This window comes from Blennius ocellaris, assembly GCF_963422515.1.
Source record: "Blennius ocellaris genome assembly, chromosome: 22".
In the NCBI taxonomy this organism is placed as follows: Eukaryota; Metazoa; Chordata; class Actinopteri; order Blenniiformes; family Blenniidae; genus Blennius; species Blennius ocellaris.
In genome coordinates this window covers 15,012,678-15,035,234 of record NC_137671.1, presented here as the reverse complement: position 1 = coordinate 15,035,234, position 22,557 = coordinate 15,012,678, and the positions used below count along the sequence as shown (strand labels likewise).

At 41.9% G+C, this 22,557-nt stretch overlaps 2 protein-coding genes across 2 annotated transcripts in view; one reads left to right on the top strand and one right to left on the bottom strand.

The window, feature by feature from the left end:
* Positions 1-18,029, top strand: part of ppfia2 (PTPRF interacting protein alpha 2) — a gene marked incomplete at its 5' end in the record, with an annotated part of 150,117 nt that extends 132,088 nt beyond the window's left edge. Inside the window, 13 exons of the mRNA XM_080518232.1 lie at positions 431-521; positions 4,125-4,206; positions 4,986-5,186; positions 6,617-6,679; positions 8,260-8,292; positions 8,373-8,548; positions 9,357-9,454; positions 9,535-9,710; positions 11,032-11,100; positions 11,807-11,963; positions 12,173-12,229; positions 14,243-14,335; positions 16,921-18,029. Coding sequence (XP_080374358.1) covers positions 431-521; positions 4,125-4,206; positions 4,986-5,186; positions 6,617-6,679; positions 8,260-8,292; positions 8,373-8,548; positions 9,357-9,454; positions 9,535-9,710; positions 11,032-11,100; positions 11,807-11,963; positions 12,173-12,229; positions 14,243-14,301 — 1,262 coding nt within the window. The 3' untranslated portion in view covers positions 14,302-14,335; positions 16,921-18,029. The remainder of the gene's footprint in view (positions 1-430; positions 522-4,124; positions 4,207-4,985; positions 5,187-6,616; positions 6,680-8,259; positions 8,293-8,372; positions 8,549-9,356; positions 9,455-9,534; positions 9,711-11,031; positions 11,101-11,806; positions 11,964-12,172; positions 12,230-14,242; positions 14,336-16,920) is intronic.
* Positions 18,030-20,223: 2,194 nt separating this feature from the next.
* Positions 20,224-22,557, bottom strand: part of acss3 (acyl-CoA synthetase short chain family member 3) — a 45,534-nt gene continuing 43,200 nt past the window's right edge. The window contains exons 12-16 of the mRNA XM_080518624.1: positions 22,221-22,302; positions 21,683-21,805; positions 21,495-21,594; positions 21,228-21,403; positions 20,224-20,470 (exon numbers count right to left, since the gene is read on the bottom strand). Coding sequence (XP_080374750.1) covers positions 20,387-20,470; positions 21,228-21,403; positions 21,495-21,594; positions 21,683-21,805; positions 22,221-22,302 — 565 coding nt within the window. The 3' untranslated portion in view covers positions 20,224-20,386. The remainder of the gene's footprint in view (positions 20,471-21,227; positions 21,404-21,494; positions 21,595-21,682; positions 21,806-22,220; positions 22,303-22,557) is intronic.

The window sequence follows — 22,557 nt, the reverse complement described above, 5'->3', positions numbered from 1 at the left end:
AAAGTTACTATAGAAAATAACTCCAAATCCCAACATAAAGCCAATTATATTCATATAAAATACAGTAAAATGTATATATCGGCGTTGTATTTTGTGTGTTTTTACAAATTCACCCTGACAGCATGGCTCTGAGGCTAATGCTACTTAGCTAGTGATGGCAACATCACCATATCTAAATAACTTTGTCAGAAAAGTCAATGTTTTCTTTGAAATTGTTACCATTTACTTGGTGGTGCGACCAGATCGGAGCCTCTTGCCGGCCGGTTTTGGCCCACAAGCCTTATGATTGACGTCCATTTTGGACTGGAATGAGAATGAGTCCAGAAGGCAGAGCAGTTCAGTCAAGGACTACCTAAAATGACAAAACGTCCAATAAAACATGTATTATTTGAGGTATATTTACTGATTTGTCTTTCTTTTCTCTGCACAGCAACTCTGATGGACCCAGACATGGCAGGCCAGGACATGGGGGTGGGCAAGTTGGGCACTCAGGCTGAGAAGGACCGCCGATTGAAAAAGAAGTAAGCTTTAATCCACCTCACCAGGAGCTTCAGATAGACGCAGACAGCCACATTTAATCAAGAGAGGTACATCAGAACAAGACAAACTTTGTGTTTTGAAGTCGGCATATAATCCAATCCTACCTCCTGACACACAGACAGCGGTGCAGCCTCCACCCTGCTGTGTTTGCCCTCAGGCCTCCTTCCTGTAATGTATGTAATACCATAACCCGCGTTGAGAGGAGGATCGATAGGAAGCAGAGAGCTGGATCACTATCCAGGAGCGGAGATCAGCCTCACTGTATTCACACACAGAGCCAAAGTCACACTATTGATCCGGGGTGAAAAGCCAATTAATCTCACAACGGTCCGTTTTGTCGATTGGGAGGATAAAGATGGCTTTCCCAACACACCCACCGATATGTTCCACACACACTCTGGTTTCCCGGATAAAGGGAAAACCCCGTCAGCACATCAGATCTTCCAGGAGGGAGTGTTGTAGACAATCTGTGTTTATATGTGCGTGTGTGTGTGTGCGTGAACATTTGCCATGCCCCGGTGCCAAATGATGAATGTCATTTGCTCGAAGTGCACATTGAGTTGTCATGACGAATAACTTTGCCTCCCATGTAGTCGGTCAATAGAAAGTGTTGTTTGTTGACAAATGTGTTGTTTTCCTTCCACTGCACTGACTTCTCCATAGCAGTGTCCGGGATTAAGACCGCCACCACCACCTCCACCAAATCTCCCACCGCCACCCTGCATCTTGGCGCCTCCTCCACACTGCATGCCATTAAGCTGCCTGCTCTGTTTCCATTTCAGCATCTTGAACTGATCAGTACCGCTGTGGTCGCTCATTTTGGTTCTTTAGTCATTGCCGTGACGGTAGCGGCCGAATGTAACGAGCATTTGAATGTAAGACCGTGGAGGAGGGGGTCTTGCTGTGTTCCGGTTGCATTTCTCATCCTCTTCTTGCTGCACGAGATGTGGTCAGGACTGCATTGTAGAAGATGACATTTCGATCCTGGTCTACAGATGCTCCTGTAAAACGAATGTGCTCCATTGTGAGATGTGCGAGTGCTGCATGTGTCTGTGGTTTGTACGGTTCTTTAATTGCCTTTTTGACTCATTAACACCTGTGTACTTTTGTCTCCCCGTCGCTCTCTCTTTCTCTCTCGCTCTCTCTCTCTCTCTGATCTCTCTCTCTCTGATCTCTCTCTCTCTCTCTCTCTCTCTCTCTGGTATTGCTCTCTGACTCTCTCCTCTCCTCCCCTTCCTCTCCCTCTCATCATCCTTTGACTCTAACAAAAAGCGGGTAAGTTGTGAGGATGTATAACTGACCTCCTGGATATGACCATTGTCCCTGTGTGCCATCTCTCCTGTCTGTCCGCCATGCGTCTCCTCCCGAACGACCAGTTCCAAAGCTGATGCCTCTTATCTATCTATCCATCATGGCTGTTAACGACGCCATTGCTTTCTTTCTTTCTTTCTTTTGTTCATTTACCATATCAAGGCGTTTCTTCCCCCCTTTTTACAGCTGCATCCATGGCTGGACAGAGAATGTGCCGCCGCTAGAATCCGGGGCCTCCCTGTTACTTTTCTATACCCAGAATGTCTTCCTCCTCCTTATATGTGTCTCTATCTATCTGTGTCAAATAACCAGCTGCAATATCTGGTTATGGGAATGTCAACGGTTCTTTTCGTTCGTATGATTTGTCATAACTGTTTCTCCTTATTCCCTTTCCCCAGCTATGTTCAGTTGGATGTATTTCTCCATTTAAGACCTGACCTGAACATAAAACATGAGCTATCTCCCCATGTGCCGGATAGATAAGACAGTGAATGCACCTGACTGTGTTTGGATGAGCACATGCTGTGTTTAAGTGCCCTTTCACTGTACTGAGGCCTTCAACGCTGAGAGTGCAACATGGATCATGTTTATTGCCGGACCCAGTCCTCCCATTTGTCCACACGCTCAGGGAATGGGCTGGGATTTTTGTTGTTGTTGTTGCTACAAACTGTGTTCAAAAATTAGAAAAAGAACTGGGATTTTTTTCCGGGAGCGTGTGGGTGTGAGTGTGTTCCTTGGTCCCCTTGTTTGTCAGGTTGTTTATCAAGCTCTCCGTCTATCGTCATGTGTAGGAGGATTCAGCACGACACAAACTGCTCCACGCGTGTCAGACCCCAGAGTGTCGGGTATTCGCTCGCCGCCCGTCTACGACCTGCAGTTTACATCGCGCCGCGTACGTTTACGCCAGCGACGCAAAAAAAAAAAAAAAAATCTGTGGCGTGCAGCCCAGGAAACGCGAGCAAAGGCTCCACTTAAAAACACCTCGCCGCATGAGCCGGACAGAAATGTGACTGTATAGTCTGAGTCGGCAGAATAAACTGCAAGTGGCTGAACTGGGATGAGTTGTGCTTGGATTAGCAGAGTGCTGTCTAGCCTCGCTGAGCAGGTACTGCGACACTTTACCTTCCAGGTGTGTGTGTGTGTGTGTGTGTGTGTGTGTGTGTGTGTGTGTGTGTGTGTGTGTGTGTGTGTGTGTGTGTGTCGACTGCATTCAGCACGAACAGGAGCTCTGCCAAGGATGCACTGTTCTCTAGACTCTTTTTTTTAAGCAGTGTTTACAATCCAGATGCAGACCTGAAGAAAAACCCTTTTTTTCAGTCGTACAGCAAAATTTGTCCTTTTATTTTTCAACCAACAATGATAACACAGACAATGTTCGGCTCTTGGTTTCATGTCCAAGGGCCTGAAATTAGCATTAAAGCCACTTCAATCCATTGACACAACACTGAACTCATCCCAGGTCAACATTTACAAAAAAGACTCTCTTGGTCGAAATCAATCCAACAGAAATAGATAGACTTGACTTACATCAGTCACGTTTACGCGCACCATGCACGGTGCTCCGCCTCCACTTGGGGCTGCTCAGTGTTCAGCGTCCTCCCTAAAAACACTCTGGCCGATAGACAGATTTAACCACCAACCACGGCATTGGATCATCTTGCAACTTGAGCCTCAGTCGCTCCAGTTCAGGGCTGTTTTGGGAGCAAAGGTGTTTAATATTTTGCACAAGGTCCTGGATGACCAGTGTTTATCTGGAAAGGCTAACAGTAACCGTTACGTAACCATGTTCTTGGACGATCTCAAACATGGTATCCTCCAAAATACCGATCCCAAATGCCAGTTTCCTGAAGCGAATTGTGCCAATTGTCTTTGATTAGAGGTGACGGCTCGCTCGGTCGTAGATACCAAACGCTCGAGACATTTATTGAAAAATAGGACTTGAAACAAAAGACACATGAAATGAAGAAGGTCTAAAACTGAGAGAAGGAGAGTGAAGGTAAATTTAACCAGACTGATTTATTAGTGTGTGTAAGAGTGTGTGTTTGCTTTGGTGAAGACTGATAGATCCTCTGGCCTTCTCCATGCTCTTGGCTGGACTGGGAGATAAACTGCATGTACAGGCGCTCTCCTCCCAGGCTGTGTACACACAGACCTGTGGGGATTTATGAGGTTGTGAGTTCAAGAGGCTGCACCGTCACCTCAGACTGAGCAAATGTGTGTTTTGGGACGTGCGTATCCACATGTTAACACAAGGTCTCTGTGACTGCCCTCAGACACGAGCTCCTGGAGGAGGCCAGGAGAAAGGGTTTACCTTTCGCTCAGTGGGACGGCCCGACTGTCGTAGCCTGGCTGGAGGTAAATAATCACCGTTTGTTGAGATTGTTAGTTGTCCTGTGATGGGTCTTTGGGCTGATTTGACCTTTTACGAGTCATTTATTAAAAACTTCCTGTAAATTTGTGTGATTAGCTTCTTCATAAACCTGAATGTTCATCATAAATCTAAATCAGTTTTTATGAACACATGAAGTTTAAAGCGCAAATGTAGAAACACTGCCCCCTTCTGTTTGGTGTATGATCTACAGCCATCATGACCTCACCAAAACTGAAGTGTAATTTAAATCAGGGGTCTCAAATATGTCACAATTATTCCTCAAAGTGCTTTTTTAAAATTGCTACTAGAACATTGCAAAGACTGTTGTTGCAAATCTGCTTATTAATTCTTAAGCACCCAATTTAAAACTTTCAATGCATTAATAAATAAATTGGCACTTTCTTCATAATAAATAAATAGAAAGTATTTCCATTAGTTTCACATTATTACAAAAAATTTTGAAAACGCCTTTTTAAATCTCCTGCTTTTTTCAAGCAAGGTCATATTTTCAATATATGTATTCGCTATTTGAATTGCTAAAGAAAAGGCTATTTTAAGTAATGATAATCCACTCATTTAAATTTTTTAAGAATATGTCAAAAAGTGATGAAAAATCCCACATAATTCTCAATTTCTAGCTTAAAATATCTTCTAATTGCAAGAGTATATATAAATTAGATGCATATATTGAAATGAATTGAATCTCTCTATCAGAGTGGACATTTGACCTCTGACCTCCTCTTTCCCTCTGTGCGTGGTGAAGCTGTGGTTGGGGATGCCGGCCTGGTACGTGGCGGCGTGCCGCGCCAACGTGAAGAGCGGCGCCATCATGTCAGCGTTGTCCGACACCGAGATCCAGAGAGAGATCGGGATCAGCAATCCTCTGCACCGGCTCAAGCTCCGGCTGGCCATCCAGGAAATGGTCTCCCTCACCAGCCCGTCAGCCCCGCCCACCTCCAGAACCGTGAGTTTCACCGTGGACGCAGGATGACAGGCGATGTGTCCACGGGGGGGGGGGGTATTCAACCTCCTCTTGTCAGGAAATGAAAGAACCCGTTGATGAGGCGGAATTTAGCCCAACATTACCAAAGTTGCAAAAAATCTTCCTGCCTAACAGCTCGTAAAAAACTTATTAACCAAAAAACATGTGGGAAAATTTACATTTTTGAATGAAGAGATTTGTGATTTCTTCAGTTTTTCTCAGCATATTCATCTAACTTAAAACATAAACATGCTCTACCCCTTCAACTCTTTCCTGACAAGTCTTTTTTTATCTTCTTTTTTCTGTATTACTATTTTTTTATGTAGTTTTATTTGGAGAAAATGCCTCAAAAGAAAATAGTCAGGCTACAGTGGTAACAATAACTTATAGCTACAAACTTATTTTACACGAAGGTATTATCTAATATAACTATATCTAAAAGGATGTAAATGAGGGATTTTGTCTGACTTTAGGGACAGAACAGTTTAACGTGTTAATGCTGCATTTAGGCAGCTGAATACGTGGCACTAAAGAAGTGGGAATACATAATTCCCATTTCTGAGGTAGGAGGGTTCATATAATGAGATTATAGAGGTGATGCACTGATACCACTTTTTTAAAGGTTGACGACTGACCGTTAGTTATATGACAATACCAACTTGTTACGAGAACTTGTTAAATGCCATAAAGCCTAAATTCATAATTCATATGCAAATTATACATGAATGCTAAGTATTGCTGTATGTGTCCTTTTTGTCACATTTTCTTTCTATTTTCTCTGGTTTCCTCAAAGATCTTTTAAATGATCTTCCTATTGTCTGATTTTCTTTGTTTATTGGCTGATTTTCTTTGTATTTGCTTTGATTTTCTTTGTTTCTTCTGATTTTCTTCACATTTTATGAGACTATCAAAACTTCCACGACTCTCAACATCAGCTTTCATCACAAATCGCTCCGTCTTCAATGCATGACATAAAGTTATGTTCTAACTAGTTATGTAATGTTATCAGGTATCAGTGTAAGATAGATATAAAATATTAATATTCGATTCATGGTCATGCAATATCTCAAAAAGCCATCTGGAGGCGTTACATTTCCAAATGAATCAGACGCTGGCATGCTAACAGCTAACGTGTGAGGGTTGAAGTGTGTGTTGGTGTTAACCGTATTAACCGTGTTGTGCATGCGTGCTGTGATGTGTGCTGTGATATGTGTTGTGTTCTGTGTTTTGCCCCTTGCCCCTCGCCCCCCCCGGTGGTGGGGCTTCGTGAGGGGCAGTTCATCTTCTGACTGTGATGCTATAACACTATTGGCTTACAGTGGTGCTGCTCTTCTTCTTTAACACTGCTTGCCCCTCCTGCTGGACCTCTACTACCCGCCCCGCTGCCACTCTGTCTCTCGGGCCCTTTGTAGCCATCGGGCAATGTCTGGGTGACCCATGAGGAGATGGAGACCATGGCAGCTCCTTCCAAAACGGTCAGTCCCTCCTCTCTGCCCCGAGAGTGACAACGCATGCCTCGTCCTGAAAGTCTTGTCACTACTAACCATCAGCTCCAAGTCTTTTGTCCCTTCTGACGACTCAGCGAATGTTCAGTGTGCCCTGGGAACTCCCTGTTACTCACCCCGTTGACATTATGTTCAATCACATCAGCATTAGGACGCAAGGCAAGTGTATTGATAGAGCAGCATTCAGACACAAGGTAATCCGCAGTGCTTTACAAAGAAATAAAAGAAATGCATAAAAGCCAGTAATTCAAGTATGAAATACTTGAACCTCTCTCGCACACCCTCATCCTGTCTCTACTCTGCGCTTCTGGTATTTGGCGTCCCAAATCACCGACAAATATTACGTGCTCTCGTCCTGGCAACTCCACAAACAACAAACTTTGCTCTACGCATCCAACATAGAAAACATACATTTCTACGTGAGTGGTGGAAGCGCTTCGCTGCGTCATTTCAAAACTTCATGTGCGATTAATCTTAAAGAGTAATTTTCAAGTCGATCAGTTTTCCAACTGTGAGTTGAAGGGATTACAAACAACATAAAAAGGAGAGTAAATGTGGTAAGAACTTTATTAAGATATTGTTTTCTATTGTTTACTTGAAAGCCTGTGCAAATAAAAGTGTTTTAAGTCCCGATGTCTAACATGTACATCGCAGCATTTTTATCTCAAATAAAACTTTCTTAATGCAAATATTAGGAGAACCAATAAGCAGTTATGCATGCACAGTATATCGCAAAGTTATTGCTGCTGCAGCGTCACCATGTAGGACATCAGCAGCACGGAAATCAAAGGAAAATGGCCAAAATCAACTCAAAGTTGTTGTAAATTAGGATCAAGGGAAAGAGAACTAATATTTTTAATACAACTAAGACATTAACATCATTTGCGTACGTGTTTGTATTTATCGCAAGTCACATCGCAAGATTCAAAACTTCGTGGCATGCTGAACTAACCTCATTGCAGCCATATTGGTAATCTGGACTAGTGGGAATGAGTTCTCAACAATTTTATTGAGTTTACCTATGACATTTCTACATTCAAAGAGATGTTATGAAGACAACAATGAGGTGTAATACAATTCAACGTTTGTGATGTAGATATAAGCCAATAAATATATAATGGTGATTATAAATCAATATATTCACTACAGAAATGCAGATCAAAGGGTTTGAATATTAAATAACAATAAAAGTAGCAAAGAATGTTAGCAGGTGTAGTTTATACTTAAGTTTGAGTAACATTGAATCCTTGAAGTGTAAATAAATTTAAATATTACTCACTTTAATTTTTTTTAAAGTTATATATCTAGAATGGATTGTGCGTGAAGTGTAATTAATTCAACCCCAGGGAAACACACTCCATCACAGTTCCGTCAGTTTTTATGCGATATGGACATTGTGTGTTTATATCACAAAGAAATTGGCGATACATTGTGCCGCTGGAAAAATCAAGCGCACCGTCTCTCTGGGATTCAGAACAACAGAACGCAACATGTAGTACAGATTACGTTGGCTCTGAATTTGTGTTTTTGTCTCCTTGTGTTTGCATCAGAAATCCGACTCTGAAGAAGGCAGCTGGGCACAGGTAAGGAGACGGACTCCTGTCCTCTCGAAGACGAGCATGACCCAAAGGCGGCGCTGATCCGTGTTGTTCTTCTCTGTTAGACTCTTGCTTATGGTGACATGAACCATGAGTGGATAGGGAACGAGTGGCTGCCCAGTCTAGGACTACCTCAGTACCGCAGCTACTTCATGGAGTGCCTCGTGGACGCTCGCATGCTGGACCACCTCACCAAGAAAGACCTGAGGGTGCATCTAAAGATGGTGGACAGCTTCCACAGGTACTGGATGAAGAAGCTCCTTCAGACGTAACACAATTCAATCCAATCTTCTTTATTTGAGATGTCTTTATAGTTTGAGTAAAGCTCAAGGTACGTGTTGTGCCAACTGGTTCCAGATTAGTCAGATGAAGACAGTAAAGGCTGGTTGCCTCTGAGCCTGGTTCTGGAAGCAGAAAACAAAATACAAGGTTTTGCATCAGGGATGTCAAACATGGGGCCCGTGAGCCAAAACCGGTCCTCCAGAAGCTTCAATCCAGCCAAAGCAGCAAGCAAATTGTAAAAAATGTCAAAGAAAACAATGATTTTTAACACATTTCTTCAGAGTATCGACGCAACACAACACTGAGACCTGAGCTGAGATTTTCATCAGGTACACCGTGTGCCACAGCAAACTTTATAGTGTAAATGCAAAAGCTATTATAGCACTATTTCACCAGTATGACTCATATGAAGAAATTGGAAAGTATGTGGCTTCTGAACTAAAATGTGTTTGACACCCCTGGATCAGATGATATTTTCAATGTTGTCCAACAATTTGTGAAATTCCACTCCTCGTTGTGAGTCGTATCCACCTGTCTCTGACTCTGGTGTCTTTGGGGTGTTTTTAAAAAGAGCACAAAATGTCAAACCGACACCAACGCTTACAGTAAAGACAAACTGTCAAGGCCTGTGAACTAAAAGAACAACAAAAGCACCTCCTTAAAGCTGAGCTCAAGATTCCTGGTTTGCACACAAACACACGACGTCATTCTCCACCACTCTTGTATCAAACCTTTAAGGACGTTTACGTGTGTTTACGTCCACTCAGAACAAGTTTACAGTACGGCATCATGTGTCTGAAGAAGCTCAACTACGACAGGAAAGAACTGGAGAGACGCCGGGAGCACAGCCAGCACGAAATGAGAGGCGAGTGGAGCCACGGTGTCTCTTGGCCTGGTGAGTGTCAGGAGTGCTGACGCCTCGTCTGGACTTGTCCCCCCATGCAGACGTCCTGGTGTGGAGCAACGAGCGCGTCATCCGCTGGGTGCAGAGCATCGGCCTGAGAGACTACGCCAACATCCTGCTGGAGAGCGGCGTGCACGGAGCCCTGGTCGCCCTCGACGACAACTTCGACTACAGCAGCCTGGCACTACTTCTCCAGATCCCCAATCAAAACACTCAGGTCAGAGCACAACGACCTTCAGATAACCTTTCCCACGTCTGATCACGTGACGTCACTCATCGGTGTTCAGGTCACAGCGCTGCGAGCAATGGAGTACGGAGTAGTAATTATTAGCGTGAGTAGTAACATATTCATATAGTGAGTAATAAACCTCTTACTGTATTAACAGTAAAGTCATATTATAGAGTAGTAAAGTATTCATTATTATGAGAGATGAGTTGTAAAGTAATACAATTAGTAGAAACATAATCACATGTAGTGGATGAGTAAAATGTTGGACGTATTGAAGTAATAATTAGTAATGATAAGTAGTAAAGTTATCTAAGTACTTTAGTAATGCTATAAGTACTACAGTAATATTGAGAGTAGAAACGTAATATGAGTAGTAAAGTAATGAGTTGAAAAGTAATATGAGTAGTTAAGTGCTCATTATTATGAGGAATAAAGTATTGTAAAATAGTGAGTACAGAAGTAATAATTAGTAGTAAAGTAATCTGAGCACTTAAGTAATTTTATAAGTCAAATTAATTTTGAGACAGGAAAGTAATATTGTGATTAGTAAAGTAATATGAGTAGAAAGGTAACATGAGTAGAGTAGTAATGTTATGAACTGTCATATAATAATGAGTGGTGAAGTAATTTTACGAGTAGTAAAGTAATATGAGTAGTAAAGCAATAAGAGTATTTTATGAATAGCAAAGTAATCCTGTAATGAGTATTAAAGTAATATTCATGGTGAAGTCATCTAATGAATAGTAAAGTAATGATGTAAGGTAATGATGTGCAAACTTAGTGACATGAATAATAAAGTAATATGCCTTAGAAAGTAATCATACAGTGAGTAGTGATGTAATAATACTATAATACCATAGTGAGAGACAGTAAAGCAACAAGTTTCAGCTTTAAAGCTCCATCATCATAAAAGGTTTGGCTCAACAGATTCCTCAGGCTGAAAATAGAAAATCCTCATTTTGAAGATGACTTCATTATTTATTTGTTTTTCTTCTCTTTGCCAATTGAAATCATGTACAGAAATATCACCAGCCACCAGCTTCGGTCCACAAATAGAGGAATGTTGGTATCGGCCTTCAAACGCTGCAGCAATCTAAATCAGAACATGCAGATTTGCCAACTGTCGCCCTGGCACGCCGCCTCGCCTTGTCTTTACTCGGGTAAAATGGGATGTGCTGCATAAATAACGTGACGTGTCAGCTGCCTCCGTGGCCGCGCCGCTAAAAATATCTCGCCTCGTGAAAAATGAGATTGTATTTTTATTTATTTATTCATTCTTTTATTTATTTTTTGTCACTTCCCCCTTCAGGCACGTCAGATTCTGGAGCGAGAGTACAATAACCTGCTGGCGCTGGGAACTGACAGGAGACTGGATGAGGTGAGACACAATACGCATTATGTTACGTGATGATGACAACTTGTGACATGTTTTCAACTCAAAACTAAAACATTTATTTTTTCAAACGCTCCACTCTTTCTGCTACGATTTTGTTATTTTTATTTTAAATTATTATTTTTTCTTTTTTGAAGACATTTGTCGGTTAAATACAGGAGTAATGGAGGTTTGTCTGTGGTGCTGTAGTCGCTTTTGTGACCACTACAGTGACATCTAATGGTCCAACATGGTATGCCATGGTATATTTTGACGTATAACTCACCTTTTGGTCCTCTAATTCACATGATCAGTCAACCAACAATTAAAAAGTAGTCCAGAAAACGTTGTAGTAATTTTCTGTAGTTCTTTAGCAGCTTTCTGTTGTCATAAAGAAATCTCTAGAGGTCCCATATCATATGTAATGGTGTTTTTTTGTTTGTTTTTTTAATGTATAATTCACATCTAAAAAAACTGCTAAACTAAATCTGAGGCTCATAGTCTAGAAAATACGGTAATAGTGTTTTTTCTGCGGTATTATAGCAGCTATATGTTGTCATACAGTGACATCTAGTGGCCTCAGATGGTATGGATTTCATGTATAATTAATTTCTTAGTCTTATAACTCACATGACCAAACAGAAACAAAGTGAGGATTACAATCCAAAATATACAGTAATCTGACCACACATTGTTTTGTTTTGCCCACCAGTGTGACGACAAAGGCTACCGGGGTCCGTCGTGGCGGAGGCAGTTCCCTCCCCGGGACGTCCACGGTATCAGTATGATGCCCGGATCGGCAGAAACTCTCCCTGCCGGGTTCCGTCTCACGGCGACATCCGGCCACTCCCGGAGACTGCCCCCTGATGGTGAGCCTCCGCCGCTGCAACCCTTCCACTCACTTAAACAAAACAATCTGAAAGCTTGACGTCGATCTGTAATTTCCTGATGTTGAAAACGGAACGGAGGTGGCGTGCCTGTTGCCCGGGCAGGTTAAGGCAGCAGAGCAGCAGAAAGCAGGACTTGCTGCTGCCTTCTGACTCTGTCTCTTGTTCTCTCTGTGACGGCTGCTCTGCAGTCCTCTATGAGGCGCTGGACGACAGTCCCGACGACATGTATTTGGATTGGTTTCAAGGTCAGCTATGCCCCACCCCCCCATCTGAAGGCTCTGGGCGTGTTGTTCTTCTTCTACATCTCCCTCCTCTTCACCACTGTCCCTCTCTCTCCACTAATCTGTCTCTAATACACAACTCCAAGGGTGTTGTTTTGCAGAACTGCAAAATAGTTGTCTTGCCTCCCTGGTTACAAAAAACAAAAAGCAGGGGGTCAAGTTATGGATTAGCAGCCATGCTTGCTATTGTCACCCTTGAAACGACTCAGCAACAGTAAAAAAAAAAAAAAAAAACATGCAGGTGTCTGAGCGGTGCTATGTAAGTTGGCCTGAATCAGGAGGTTTACATAGGTGAACAGTACGTCTTGGATGTTCCAGAACTAAAACTCTTGTCGCTCCTCATCTCCCTCGCTGTTAAAAGAGGGCACCGGCTGAAACAGGGTTTGTTTCATTAAAGGACCATTCTGGTTTATTACCAAGTCAAAAACCTGTAACTTTTCTCAGATTGGGATCAAAAAAACCTCATCACACAAAGTTTGGCGTCACGATTGACAAATCTCAAAGTGTTTTCTAAAAACAAACAAAGAAGCTGACTTTCTCTTTCTCACAAGCATTAAACTAAGAACTTTGTGGTTTTTAAAGTATGTGCAGACTTTTATGTTTTTATAAGATAAGGTAAATAGCTGGATATGCAATGTTATATCTCACACTGAATTACAGCAGTGGTCCGAGTGAGGCACCGGGAGGGACGCCCAACACACATAGCAATACTGAATGAGGTTATTTTAACTCTCAGGAATTTTAAAAAGATAAATATATAACCTCTTCAAGTTTATTTTAGGAAATTCGCGCTCATAATTTTCAGAGATCGCTGTTTCAAAAGAGCTCAGTTTACAATCTTTTATTTGTGGCAATTCAAACCCTTCAGGGGACAAGTGACTGAACTTCTCAACATCCTCTTTCCTTCATAGTTTTTCCAAAATTAACTACACTAAGTTTCTTAATATCCAGCAAGGACATGATACATGAGGTGAGATGTGTGAATCTGGGCGAATTTATGAAAAATCTGAAAAGTTCTCCTTGCTTAATGAAGGCAAAACCACTAGTGAAAAATTAAAAACAAGGTTTCCAATATATTTATTTGGATGCACTGCGACTCTTGTGTAGTTAAGTTAAGTAGAGGGTTTAAGTTGTCGTAGTTTTCTGCTCGCAGTTCTGAAAAAATAAGGGTCTGTAAAACTAACTTTAGAAAAGAGAGAGACTTTAACTCTCTTCTATAAAACCCAAGGGCAGAAATTTCAATCCTCGAGATTATTTCACAAGGTCAAAGTTGCTCATCAATGTGCAGATTTGAGAAAAGTAACCATCTGCTGAAATAAACCCGAATGGCCCTTTTGCAAGGATGCAGAGTGTATGAGCACCACGCAGGTTGTTATACACGTCAGTAACTCATCCTGCAGGCCTGACCGTCCGGCCGGCGTTCTCCTTTAACAAAAGTGTTCCCGATGGCGGTGTGTCCCTCTGTCTCCGCTCTCTGTCCTCCCCGGTCCTGTGGCGTCCACAACACAGTCCGATCTGACCGCTGCTGCTGTCCACTCAAAACAGACTGTCCCTTTGAGTGATCCGTGGCTTTCCCCTCTGGAGGGTGGCGCTACGAGGAATCGCCGCTGTGTGTGTGTGTGTGTGTGTGTGTGTGTGTGGGTGTGTGTGTGTGTTGGGAGGAGGACTCCTGGTGTGATGCCGGTGGAGCTTAAGGCCCCGTTTACGCGACGCTTCAAGTCGAAAACGCATCGTTTTTGCGTTTTTGTTCCAGACGTTTGGGCTCCGAGCGTCTTCCATAAAGTCTCGTTTTCGCTCGTTCACACGAGCGTTCTCAAGTAGAGCCATCTTTTTTCAAAAAGTTACATTCCCAGTGACTCCCAACGAAAAACTGCAAACTACAAGTTTTTTTTTTTTTGCGTTTTCACTTGAAATCGTTGCGTAAACGTGGCCTCGACGTTCAGGCTTGACGACCTCTCTCGCTGTCTCCCCCTGCAGTTGGATCGGCGACGGTACAGCGGCTGGACAGCTCCACGGTGAGAACCTACTCCTGCTGAGAGGAGGAAGAGAGCCCACCTTAAACTGTACGCTGTATGTAACCCAACACAGACTCTCGCCATGCCAAAACCACACCGCTTTCCTAGAACACATTGCAGAGTAGCCAGGAGGATTTCTCTCCCGACTCGTCGTGATCAGTTGACGCAGCCGGTGCCGCCCCGAAGCCTCTCCTTTTAATGTCCGTCCAAATAAACATGAGTCAGCGCCGGTCAGGGTGCTTTCAAATCCGCTTCAAAAAAACAAGACGCCAGCAGAGAGAGTTCATTTACATGATGAGAACAGTTCAGAGCTCCTGAAATAGACCTTGTGAAAGACGTCAGCCTTCAGGTACAAAGACGGCTCAGCCGACTTTCCATTGAAACCAAGTAATGTTTCATCTGATAGTCCTGCAGTCTGCGCTGAAACGACCCTTGTGGTGGCCAGGTCTCAAAAGATCACAAGAAAAACTCACAGGACACCAATTTTATGTATTTTATTTGCACCTTTACATTCATGTTTCTACCAGTATATGTGTTAATAGCTGTCACATGACCAGCAAACTAATATTCTTTTTAAAGTGCAAATTATAGAACAGATACTATGGTGTTACATAAGTATTACATTATAGTTGTTTTAAACTTATATCATCTGCCCCTTTATCTCTGGATAAGTTTCCAGTGAAAATTAAAAGCAATCAGCCAATAAGAAACAATCAAAATGGTGTTAAAGTCCAAGAAAGCTTATATTGCTTATATCAGATTTTTATTTAAAACAAACAAAAGAACTTTGTAATATAGCAATAATAAATACAATGTGAATGTAACACTAAATAGGAGTGTTATAAGACACTTTCTTTTTCAACCCACCCTTTTTAGCACACCAATGCACTATGACTGCGAGCCACAACCATGAACTCAATCCACCAGGCCTGACAGACCGACGTTATGCTGCCCTCTCCTGCTCACTTCTAAATTCTGCAGCGCTTCAATTCTTGCCTGTGTTTTCCTTCTGAATCTGTTCGCTTGGTGCTGCAGCGGCGCCTCATTACATCCTTCAGTTGCAGTTTTGTTGCACAGCATGAGCTTAAATCACACCATTTTTCATTTTTCTTCATCAGCTTTCTGCTTCAGGGTGATTTTCAATGCTGGGAATAGAGACAGAAGCTCGACAGTGGAAAGTCTGCCACTGATGCTCTGTGAGAGAAACAATGCAGAGCGCAGTGAGAGAGAATGTTCCACTTCTGGCTTTTTAAGTCTCGTTTTTCTCTTTATCCTGTGGAGAAGGGTTTTAAGCTTATTTTTTTACTCCCACACAGCAAAAACAGCACAAAGTCGAGTGAGCGCGTCAGGTAAACAGCACATTTGCATACAGACCTGTAACATTTGGGTTCTTTTTCTTTTTAATCTTCTTTTTGGGAAAAGCTCATGTAATGTTACTTTTGCACAATATTCAGAAAGCATTTACATAGAGAACATCTCAGATCTGATGTTAAGATTTACTTTCTGTCATTAAATCTTCAATAAAACTTGCAATTTTCTGGGGGGAAAAACAACTCCCTGCCATGCTTTAAATAGAGGACGACATTTAAGTTGAATACATTAGTGTGGTTTTCAGAAAAATACATTTGTTTTAATTCTCATGTTGAAAGTCCTTCATCTAGTGGTAGACAGTGGTATTACAAGAATGAGAAGTTGATGTGAAAACGTTTGTTTAAGACTTTATTTTGCTTTAAGTTTATTTTAGATCTTTGTTAATTGGAAAACATTACATCTTGTGTCTTTAAGACCTCTCGTTATACCCTGTTTCAAGAATTTGTCACATTAAATTTAAGACATGTAGTTTATGAAGTATTGTCAGACTTTGCGTTACAGTATTTTTATGACTTATCTGAAATATTACACTGCAACATTCTTATTTCCTCGTGGTGTCAGACCTGAAATCCCTTTAAAAGAAAACATCAATCATCACTTGTTGTTTAAAACGTCATTTCAAAAAGACATTAACAGGCATTAAGTATCAATAAACTTAAATGAATGAAAAGGCCTAAAGTCGTGGACGAGGCGGTGATGGATTACTGCGACTGTGAGTCTCTGAACGTGACCTTTGACCTCCAACTTGAGGAGAATCATGCCTTCTTTCACCATTTTAAATGAAACCTGGCCAGAGACGATTGTTCAGCCGTTGGTCTGTTATACCAGCTGTGCTCCAGAGGTTAGGCACCAGTTACCATGGCAACACTTTCACCGTGAATTCGGAACTCGGAATCAGTCCATCCAGGAGTGTTTGTTTCGAGAGTTAAACTTAAACAATTATGTATACAGATCTTTACCTCCCATTAGGGCCTCTTTAACATGGCACATGGTCGTCCGTGTTCTACCATTGTTGATGTTTACAGTGTGTTGTTCTCTGCTGCATGTGTGTGTGGTTTGTGTACAGAAGCAAACAACAGCACCCACATGAAAACTAGACGTTTTCAGCATCTCTGCCGTTTCTGTGGAAACGGACATTGTTTTCAAAACGTTGCCGTGTGAACACCAAACGTTTCTGAAATGAAAATGGGGGGAAAAAAAGAGATGCGTTTTCACTTCAACCGTTGCCATGGAAACGGGAGGTGAAACTGATCCCCGTTTCCTCTTCAGGTGCAGTTCTGAACGGAGACGAATGAGGAGTGACCCAGTCTGACAACACGCACTGCCAAGAAGCCCTGCGCTCCTCTTCCTCCTCTTCCTCTTCCTCCTCTTCCTCTTCCTCCTCCTCCTCCTCCTCCTCCTCCTCCTCCTCTAAAATCGTGGGCACCAGTTGCCGGTGCTAACCTCTCCCGCAGGCCGCCCCTTCGTCACCATTTCTACCTTTTACATGTACAGTAACTTGTCGAGGCATAATGTACTGTGTATTTCTTCTACAGGAGATGTGTAGGTTATCTGTAAATTATTATAAATATGTCATTTTTAATATATACACACACATCTATGTATAAAAAAAAATGTTCAGAGTTTGTGCAAAAAAAAAAAACAGATGAAAAAATATCGTCCCTGCCACCTCATTTAGTGGACCATAGATTAATATATGCTGCTCTTTAAAGTCTCCATTCTTCCCCTGATCATTTTGTACATATGGTTTTATTTTTTCATTGTGCTGATGACGAAGCTGAAGAGAGGACGTGGAAACATCGCCCTCTAGTGGTCGTCAAAGGAGCTCGACAAGCACTTTCATACAACCGCATCAACTCAACGGACTAAAACAAAGTAGCCAAGGACACACACACAAAAAAAAAAGAAGTTGTTGGTAGGAATCACTGGTTGTGCTGTATGTTGCGTTAAAATCCACTTTGAGCCGAGCTGGCCTTCTTTACCCTCATCCACCGTTCCACCGACTGAAGAAATAACTGAAAGACAGACCGCTTTAGCTCATAGTGTGTGTAGAGTGTTTATGACCATGTTGAAGTGAGGTGAAGAAGTTAAAAAGAAGAATTCAAAAACATTGTTGCTTGCTGTGACTTACATTCGTTGTACCTCTTCGTTTCCAGGGCGAGCCGTCGTACAGCCCTGATTTTCTGTCTTTTAGTTATTTCCCATCGCAAAAACTGAGTCTGTTTTTTGAGTTTTTTTACATCTTCGATTTGCACGAACGATGAATCATTTTTATTTTGTGTTCATATGGATTTTTTTTTTATTTTATTTATTACTTGTACTTTGGTCAAGTGGTGAGCCAACAAATTTTCATTGTCAATAAAAGAAAATCTACTGTCTGTGTGTTAGTCGTCTTTATTCACGAAGCCTGTACAGTGGTTTCACAGTAAACCCATTAAATATAAAATGGAACTATTAAATTTGGTTGAAATTCCATTTTTACCATTTGGAGGTCTTACTATGTTTGTTTGTTTTTTCATGAAATCACATCATTTCACCATCTTATAACATTTTCACCATTTGGAGGTCTTACTCATGATTTTCACATTTCATTGAAATCCATCATTTTAACAATTTTTATAATGAAAATCCATTTTCTGAATTTTGATAATGGTTTTTTACCATTTGGAGCTGTTAGCGTTACCATAATTCAGGAACATCATCTTACCAATTTTCACCATTTGGAGATCTTGATTTCCAAAATTATACCATATTCATAATTGTTGCCATTGTTACCATTTTGCAGTCCGACTTACTATAATTTCTTGTAATCCATTGTTTATAATTTAACGTTTTCACCATTTGGAGGTCTTGCTGGAGAATTCCAATAGATAAAAAAAAAAAAATCTAATTTGATAATTTCCCCATATTTCAACATGTATACCATTTGGAGGTCTTTCTTTCACCTTCGTGTTTTTCCATCATTTTCCAATATTTTACCATTTGAAGGTCTCACTATACATGTAGCTTTAACATTAAAAAAAAACAAACAATCTAAGTCCATTAAGTTATCAATTTGTATAGTTTTCAACATTTTCACCATCTGGGGGTCTTACTATAACCTTAACAACGTTTTTTGTCAAAAACCATCATTTTCCCATATTTCTCCACGTTTTGCAGGTCTTCATACAGACGCCATCGTTTAATCAGGTTTTATCATTTTCACCATGTGGAGGTCCGACTGCAGCCTTACCTTCATTTATCAAAATCCAGTTGATACACTTGTATGATTTTAAATATTTGTAGATCCCTGATCATTTTGTACATATGGTTTTATTTTCTCATTGTTCTGATGATGATGATGATGATGAAGAGGACGTGGAAACATCGCCCTCTCGTGGTCATCAACGGCACTTGAACAAGCACTTTCATACAAGTACATCAACTCTTAAATCAGTGTTTTTCAACCTTTTTTAAGCCAAGGCACAGTTTTTTCTTTGGAAACATCTCGAGGCACACCACCACCTCAAAATGGTAAGATTTTAAACTCTGTAGCCTCTATTAACAATATAAAGTCATTCTCAAAGTTTTATCAACAGGAATCAAAGAAATACAGAAAAAAAGTATTTCCCAATGTCTTTTTTTAATTGTGACTCCCTCAGTGTGAAACCTGGACCTGATGGATGAAGAGCTGAGATCCTGGTTAGACTCTTCCTTTTCAAAAACTTCTCCATCACTGTCACTGACACAGTACTTTGATACAAGATGGGAGCAGGAGGTGGAGATTAACCAGACTGACGTCAGTTAAAGCCTCGTTTCCGCCGCACTAAAAGTTTCGATTTCACCGGCAATGTTCTGTGCTGCCATCTATTGGCGAAGAGTATTGTAGGCATGATGGGAGTTCAGGTTATGTGTTGCCGGAGGTTATCGAGGGTTATTGTTGGGGTTGTTGTGTGTTGATTTGTGCTTGTGTTGTGTTTTTGTTCAGAGAGTTCAGAGAGTTCATTATTTCGTCTAGTTTGGTTTGTTGGATGTTGGTGTGCAACCATGAGTGAGAAATGTGTTGTGTGGAGTGTCATCCTGCTATGAAGTTCCGGTTGCGTGTGTTCATGTCAAAATAAAAGCCTCTGGTGTTCAGCTGGCAGAAAAGAATCTCGACTGAGAGCAATTCTTCCACGACGCTCGCCACAGTATTAATACATGATTACTCTGCACACTGCTCTCACAGCTGACTGTTAGAGCAAATGTTTTTTTAGAAAAAATGTGACATTGGATAATTTCCCACGGCACACCTGACTAGATCTCGTGGAAACACCAGTGTGCCGCGGCGCAGTGGTTGAAAAACACTGGATTAAAAGACGTCACAGGCAGGAATCACGTTAAAATACGGTTTCAGCCTGGCCGGGCTTCTTTACCTTCAAACGTTTGTTTTTTGCACAAATGATGAATCATTTTTATTTTGTGTTAGTTTATTTATGAATTTTTATTCATTACTTGTACTCTGGTCAAGTAGTGAGCAAACAGATTTCATCGTCAATGAAAAAAAAAATCAGTCAGTGAGAGATGTTTTTATTCATCGAGTCTGTACATGGATTTCACAGTAATCAGATTACATATAAAGGGAATTATTTAACTTTGGAAAACGTTTCCCCGACTAGGCTTAAAAAAGTACAAATGCTCATATTAGCAGCTGTCGGATGGTTAAAATGTAGGAGTGACTTCGTCGCGACCACCTGGTGCTCCCCCCCGGGTGGGGTTAGGCTGCAGCGGGTCTCAGCGCGGCCTCCACCTGCCTCTCGATGTCTTTGAACACTTCGGGGTCCTCGATGGTCGGAGTGATCTGGAAAGAAAACAGAGTTTATAATGACGCCTGCTAATTCTTCATCTTCGCTCAAATCCTGCAGGAGGTTCAGGAGATAAAACGACACGTTTGTCTTCAGTGGAAATCCATCAGTTTCACCATTTCAAGGTCTTACTATTGACCTTATCATGGGTTTTGTTCTAGTTGCACTGACAAAATGTCAGAGAATATCCCCAGTTTGAATCCAGAGTATCAAGTATGTGATGAGCCAGTTTATTCCAGCTGCCGCTGTCCAACATATAAAGTTTTCAAAAATCACACGAGACTAAATTTGCCTTTATGCACCAGAAATGTATTGGAAAGTGTAAATCTGATCAAAATTACACATTTTTCACCATTTATTCATATTTTCTTTAAATAAGATTAAATTCTGATTGAAAGTGAATACACAGTGCATGCATCATACTCTATATGTACACACACACACATGCAGTACGTGCATGCATGTGCATACTGTATGTTTGCATGCTCCATTCTGCAACTTGCACTAAATATTTAGCTACAATATGTCATTTCCATGGAAGCAACCGAAACAGGACTTATTCGACACATCGTTAAAACAACATGCAGGAGGTAAAGTAGTAAAGACAACCCTTTGAAACAAGCGTCCCCAACTGGGTTGATGAAATGCAGCTTCGCGTCAATTAATGCATCCAAAAAGACTCGCATATTGTCAAAGCAGAGGTTGGATGAGGTGCGAGGATTGGAAACGTAGCACAAAGCAGTGGACTCGTACCTTGTAGGGCTTCCCGTTGACCAGGTTGGCTAAAGAAGAGCGGGGAATCTTCCCGGAGCGCGTCTTGGGCAACCCGCTGACGAACAGCAACTTCCTGAAGGCGGCCACCGGCCCGATGTTGTCCCTCACGAGCTTCACCACCTCACGGATAATCTCCTCCTCCGGTTTCTGCTCACCTGAGACACACGGGCGGCGGCGGCGGCGCTCAGTCAAACCAAACGGAGAGAAACGAGTGAAGAGACGAGGGGAAAGCTTCATCCTCTTTACCGTGTTTGAGCACGCACAGCGCCAGGGGGACGTGACCCTTCAGTGCGTCGTCCAGGCCGACCACCGCACAGTCCGCCACCGCAGGGTGCTGCAGCACCGACTGCACACACACACACACACACATACACGCACCATCAGGAATCTGCCGGCTCCCCTAAGAGTTCGATGTGACGTTAACGTTGCCGCACCTCCTCCAAAGCTCCAGCAGACAGCCTGTGTCCGGCCACGTTGATGACATCATCAGAGCGAGACATGATGTACAGGAAGCCGTCCTCGTCTACGTAGCCGGCGTCCATGGTGTCGTAGTACCCCTGAGGGGGAGCAAATATAGCGGTCATGATAAATCCAAATGCAATCGGTAAACAATTGAAGAAAATGAGACGTTGGGAGGAGATCTGTTCTGAATCTCGGACTAAATCATCTGGAAAAACTTCCATATGCATCCGTTGAACATGGCTTTAAATCAGTTTGTTCTGCAATGAGAGGGATAAACACCAGAGGGCGCACTCACACCACACACCAAAAAAGCCACAACTGTCAGAAATCAAAGAAAATGTATCAAAATGTCAAAAAAAACCCTGATCAAAAACACATAAATATATATTATATATCAATATAAACAACACACACACACACACACACACACACACACACACACACACACACACACACACACACACACACACACACACACACACACACACACAACAGAAGACGACAACTCACAGGAAACTTGGAGAAGTAGAGTTTCTTGAACAGGTCGCAGTTCTGCCACAGAGACGAAGCAGCTCCGGGCGGCAACGGCAGCCTAACATCCAAAACACAAACTTCATTGACCTCAGTTACCTCATTAAATAACCACCGACAATACTGGAACTCCTCATGTTCCTCCTGTCACTGCTCATCACGGATCTGATTTTAATCCACACGAAGAGATTATGACGAATAAAAAACACGGATACTTTAATATCACCATCTCTGCCTCTTTTCACTGTTTTTGGACAATTTAATTGTAACATAATGCCCTGCAAGCCTTTTTTCCTTCAAATATTTGGAATTTTCT